The sequence below is a fragment of the Meleagris gallopavo genome, chromosome 19 (genome assembly GCF_000146605.3).
Source record: "Meleagris gallopavo isolate NT-WF06-2002-E0010 breed Aviagen turkey brand Nicholas breeding stock chromosome 19, Turkey_5.1, whole genome shotgun sequence".
NCBI lineage: Eukaryota > Metazoa > Chordata > Aves > Galliformes > Phasianidae > Meleagris > Meleagris gallopavo.
In genome coordinates this window covers 4,768,196-4,773,305 of record NC_015029.2, presented here as the reverse complement: position 1 = coordinate 4,773,305, position 5,110 = coordinate 4,768,196, and the positions used below count along the sequence as shown (strand labels likewise).

General features: G+C 60.2%; 1 protein-coding gene across 3 annotated transcripts; it reads right to left on the bottom strand.

Moving 5' to 3' along the window:
• Nucleotides 1-954: 954 nt before the first annotated feature.
• AK1 (adenylate kinase 1) lies at nt 955-4,639 on the bottom strand. Of its 3 annotated transcripts, none has more exons than XM_010720834.2 (7): nt 4,619-4,639; nt 3,942-3,984; nt 2,498-2,533; nt 1,945-2,108; nt 1,716-1,832; nt 1,293-1,484; nt 955-1,182 (listed from the first exon to the last, which is right to left on the bottom strand). In XM_010720834.2, the coding sequence occupies exons 2-7, from the start codon at nt 3,949-3,951 to the stop codon at nt 1,117-1,119; spliced, it is 585 nt and encodes a 194-aa protein (XP_010719136.1). In that variant the 5' UTR covers nt 3,952-3,984; nt 4,619-4,639; the 3' UTR covers nt 955-1,116. The 3 variants fall into 3 exon arrangements, with proteins under 3 accessions (XP_010719136.1, XP_031412042.1, XP_010719135.1); XM_031556182.1 differs by lacking the exon at nt 4,619-4,639 and adding an exon at nt 4,545-4,564; XM_010720833.1 differs by lacking the exon at nt 4,619-4,639 and adding an exon at nt 4,284-4,439.
• Between the last annotated feature and the right edge of the window lie 471 nt (nt 4,640-5,110).

Genomic DNA, 5,110 nt, shown 5'->3' with positions numbered 1-5,110 from the left:
AATTTTTCTAGGGGAATTTTTGTTCCTCCCCCTCTCCCCAGCACGTTTCCTTCCTCCGCACCGTCCCGGCGACCTCACTTGCCCCCGAGCTGCTGCCCACCCCGTGCCTGATTTACGGCAGCGCCAAAGCCAGCAGCACCGGGAGGTCATGGCTCTGTCGCCTGCTGCCCTCACCCTGTCTAGGAACACCAAGGAACTACACTGCAATTGAGCACACTGCAGGCAGCTCTGGCACTGGGGAACCCTCAGTTCCGTGTTCCCAATGCCAGCATCCCTCAGCTTCAGTTCTGCAGCACATCTCTGAGATATTCAACCCCCCATTAGGACCCAGGTGCTATCCCCCAGCTATGAGGACACCAATTTGGTGGCTGTGCTAAGACGCACGTCTACACAGCATCCCTCTGCCCCAGGTGACATCCAGCCCAGAGGCACAGCGGTGACACTGATGACCGTATGTGCTTGGAAGGAGGGCAGCCAGCAGCACAGCCATGCACCCCAACGGGCAAAAGCAGCGAGGAGATGATGGAAATCCCCATCCTATGAGATGAAGAAGAAGGATGAGGGCATCCCAAAACACCCCAATGGACAAAAGCGGCAAAGAAACGGTGGAAGTGGCAGAAATCACCATCTGATAGGATGAGGAGGAGGGATGGGGTGGGATGCTGCCCCAGGGATGCAGAAGCAGAGCAGAGGAGGCAGACGGGGTTGGGGGGAGCGGGACGGGGCCAGGACGCAGCCCCAGGGGCAAGCAGTTGGGATGCTCCCTCCCTTCCTCCAAGCAGCCCCCGGCCCACAGCATCGCAGCCGGGATAAACACCCGCTTCCTGCCCTTAATCAGCTTCAGAGAGGGGCTGGCTGAGGGAAGGAGGGGGGGTGGGGGTGGGGGGCTAGAAACAAAAATCTCTGGAAAGAAAAACTCATTTCCTGCGACAGAAGAAAAAGATAAAGTCCGGGCTCATTAAAGTGAACTTTACTGGGGAGAGACGGGAAAGAGCCAAACACAATGTCCTTGAAATTTCCTTCGCGCGGCTCTGTCCACGAAAACAGGATAAGGCCACTTCCGCTGTCTCTGCCCCGCGCGTGCGGGGGGAGCGCAGGGTGGGGGGCGCAGGGCCGTCACAGCTTGTCGAGGTAGGAGCAGACCTGCTGGAAAACCTCATCCACGGTGCCCTCGGCATTCAGCTGCGGGGACAGCGATGGGGTGCTGGTTCTCTCAGCAACGCTGGGGGGGGGTCGGGGGCTCGGCCACCCCCACCGTATTGCTTCCCCCCCTCCCCTCGTATCCCGCTCACCTGGCGGACGATGCCCCGGCCCTTGTAGAAGGCGATGACGGGCTCGGTAGCCTTGTAGTAGGTCTCCAGGCGCTTCTTGATGGTCTCCTCGTTGTCGTCCACCCGCCCGCTGGTCTCTCCCCGCTTCAGCAGCCGTTTCACCATCGTGTCCTTCCCCGCATCCACATAGAGCAGCAGCGTGGGGGGGCCAATCTGCAGGGACACAGCTGTCACCGTGTGGGTCTGGATGTCCCCACATCTCCTCCGGGTGGGGCTGGAGGCGTGAGGCTCGGCAGGAGGGGACAGCACGGCCATCACCCCAGTCACCCTCTGCCAGGCCCGGGTGCAGCCCAGATGTCCCCTCGCCCAGTGCCAGCACCGTGCAGGCCGCAGATGGAAGGTGGCACAACACAGCATGGCGCACACCGGGGGAGCTGCCCTCACCTTCTTTTCAAACTCTTCTCCCTGCTTCACCTCGCGGGGGTAGCCGTCAATGAGGAAACCCTTGGAGGTGTCTGCCTTAGCCAGCATGGCGTCCCGCAGCATGTCCAGCACCGTGTCCTGGGGAGGGGGCACACGGCTGTCAGGGTGATGTGGGACCACGTGCCCCATTCCTGCCGCTGCATCACCACAGTGTCCCCACATCACCCTGCGTTCGTGGCCACAAACTCACCAGAGGCACCAGCTCGCCCTTCTCCATGATGGCTTGCAGCTTCTTGCCCCGCTCCGATCCCGAGCTGACCTCTGCCCGGAGCAGATCCCCGGTGGAGAGGTGAGTGTACCCATACTTGTGCACAATCTTCTCGCATTGCGTCCCCTTCCCCGAGCCGGGGCCACCTGCAAGTCACACCAGGGCCACCGTCATGTCCCATGCCCCATCTAGTGGGGGTAGGAGGAGAGGCAGCCCAGACCCATCAAAGCCTGATGATGAGAGGAGACAGGATGGATGGAAAGAGCTGTTGGGGTGGCGTGGGCTGCTGGTGTGGCTGATGAGCCATTGGCACATGGGCATCATCGCCCCAACGGCACCAGAGGCATCGTGACCAATATCCAAGACATCACTCTCATGATGGCACCCTGGACATCACCACCCCATCAAGCACCCATGACATCACTCCCAGGAGTTTGCCATCACATCACACTGGATGCTGGCACCCCAAGCTTTGCTAGACCCCGCTGGTCCCAGCACACCCCACACCGGCCACCTCTGTCCCAAGCTCACTTACCCACCACAAAGATGATCTTGTGGTGCTTCAGTTTTTCTGGCGGAGAGAAAAAAAGAAAAAAACAACAATAAATCTAAAAGCTGGAAGTTACACCAGGGAGCAAATTGTCCCCAGTGGCAGGACTGAACGAGGAGTGGTGGGGACCAACCCCAACCCTAGGGAGGGCAGAGTTGGAAGCATCCATCCCTGTCACCTGGACATCAAAACTGGACATGCTCAAGCACTGAGACCCCATGGTGCCTTGGCAGCTGTGGACCTGTGTTGTGGGCTCAGAACTCCACTGCATCCTGGAGACGGTCATTGGTCCCACTGAGGGATGGGAACCAGCAGGGACAGCCACATCCATCCCCATGGCCAGCTCCTAGTCCTGCCTGGTGCAGCAGGGCACGGCATGGAACAACCCCGTGGGGTCTGATCGTCCCCAGAAATGGCACAGCCCCATCCACTTGGGGCATTCCAGCCCACACAACGGGGGGGTTTTCCCTGCAGGATTCCCCCCCTATCCCCTCGCAGAATCCATCCCTGCCACGCGTTGGGATCTGACAGTGTAGAGGGAGGGAGCTAAAAATAATGTGAGCCACCTCGGGGCTCCGCTGCCCATCTCTGGATCTCGGTCTTCTGAAATTTCAGCTCCTCCAGCAGCCGGTGAGCCTGGGGCTGGGAGGGAGCCAAGAGGCTGGGGGGGTGGGGGGGGAAGGGGACATGGGGTACGTGGGAGATAGAGGGAAGCAAGGGGGAGAAACAGAACAGAGGCAATGGTGGGACAGGGAAAGGATGTAAGTGGGACGGAGGGGAGGGATGGAAAGAGGACACGGAACGGACACGAGGGGGAGACAGAGGGGACGGGCACTACTGGAGAACATAGAAGACGGACACAAGGGGGGGACACTGGGGATGGATGAGAGATTGAGGACTTGGACACAAGGGAAACAGAGGAGAGAGATGGAAAGAGAACATGAGACACAAAAAGGGACATAAGGATCAGATGCAAGAGGGACAGAGGTGACAGATACAAAGAGGACACGGGAGACAGGGACAAAGGGCTGAGAGATCAGACGAAAGGGGAGAAAAGAGATGGGCATGGCAGGGGGCAACTGTACAACATAGGAGGATGGGGGGACAGATGGATGGATGCAAAAGTAACTAAGGGATTAGATGCAAGAGGAACAGCAGGAACAGATGGACACGGGGATGGACACAAGGGGGACCGAGGGTTTAGATGCAAGAGGGACAGAGAAGACAAATGGAAGACAAATGCAAAAAGGATGCAGGAGATGGACACAAGGAGGAAAAATTGAATATATACAATGAGATATAAGGGATGGAGGCAACAGGGGTTGGAGAGGATGGATGCCAAGGGAGATCGAGGGATCAGGTGCAAGGGGGGTGGATGCAAAGGGGATGGAGGGAATAGATGCAAGAGGCACAGATGCAAAGCACTCACCTGTAGACATGCTGCTGCTTTCTGGGTGGAGGAGCACTTCAGGCTGCAAGGGAAGCAGAGCAGAGTGAGCAGCACGGCGGGGACACAAGGGGACCCAGCACTGAGGCCTGGAGAGGATGTTGCCAGGACAACAGCTCTCCCTTTGCTTCCACGATGGGATGGAGCAGATCTCAAATTGAGCTCTAGGGCCACGCTGGGGGACGGGGTTTCCCCCTGCCAGCACTACTGTTCCCCAACTTGGCCCTAAAATATATAAAATTTCTAAAATACACAAGAAAGGCACAATGCTGCCTGAATTCCATGGCTCCAGGAGCTGGGACCTCACTTCCTGCCATCGCCTACCTCGCTGCCGGCAGCCACCCGCCCTGTGCCGGCACTGCCGGGTGACGCAAGGCGACAATACCAGCACCCTGCCCTGCCCTGACCACATCCCCATGCCCGGGGTGCTGCCTGGCAGCCGGAAGCCGGCTTGGGGTCACACATGGCACCGGGACACCGAGAGATGGAGGCGGTATCCTACGTTCCTCCAGCTCCCCGCGTGCTGGAGGGGATGCTTTGGAAGGGCTCAGCCTGTTCTCGGTGCCCAAGGGGGGGTTGCCGCACCCTGCTGCCCCTCCAGTTCCTTGCTGTGGGTTTGGCCAAGCCGCCTGCCCGCACCCAGCCCCGCAGCACCCCACCTGCTCAGCCACACCGCGTCACCTCGCTGTCCCCAAACCGGCCAGACCGGGGCCGAAGGGGCCGTGACCATCCGTCAGGTCGTGTTACAGCCGGGAAAGGGCAGAGGCTAAGAATGGATGGGCTGAAATCCGCACCGGGTCACGTCCCGCCTGCGCTGCGAGGCTGAGCCCGGCATCGCCCCATAGGAAGGGCACAACCTGGGGGCTCCCCGGTGCGGGGGCATCGAGCACAGCTGGCAGCAGCCCTCGGTGGTCTCACGGCCTGAGCCGGCGTGGTGCCGTGCCCGGGGAGCGGGCGGCACAGGACTGCCCGGCAAAACAACGCTGTGATGTGCTCCCCAGAACTGCGTCCCACCAGGAGCTCCAACCACACGCTCTGCCCGCACCCACCTCCCATGCGGGGGCTCCGGCACCCTGCAATAGCCCAGCACCCCCCGCAATAGCACGGCAGCCCTGCAATGCCCCCCCGGTGTTCCCCACCGTTCTTCCCCT

Excerpts from the sequence above, each read along its gene's own strand:
- AK1 (XM_010720833.1), bottom strand. The coding sequence starts at position 4,424 with ATGTGTGACCCCAAGCCGGCTTCCGGCTGCCAGGCAGCACCCCGGGCA. Across the intron at positions 1,833-1,944 it reads AGGGCGAGCTGGTGCCTCTG|GACACGGTGCTGGACATGCT; the intron begins GTGAGTTTGTGG and ends CCCCCTCCCCAG. Across the intron at positions 1,183-1,292 it reads GCCGGGGCATCGTCCGCCAG|CTGAATGCCGAGGGCACCGT; the intron begins GTGAGCGGGATA and ends CTGTCCCCGCAG.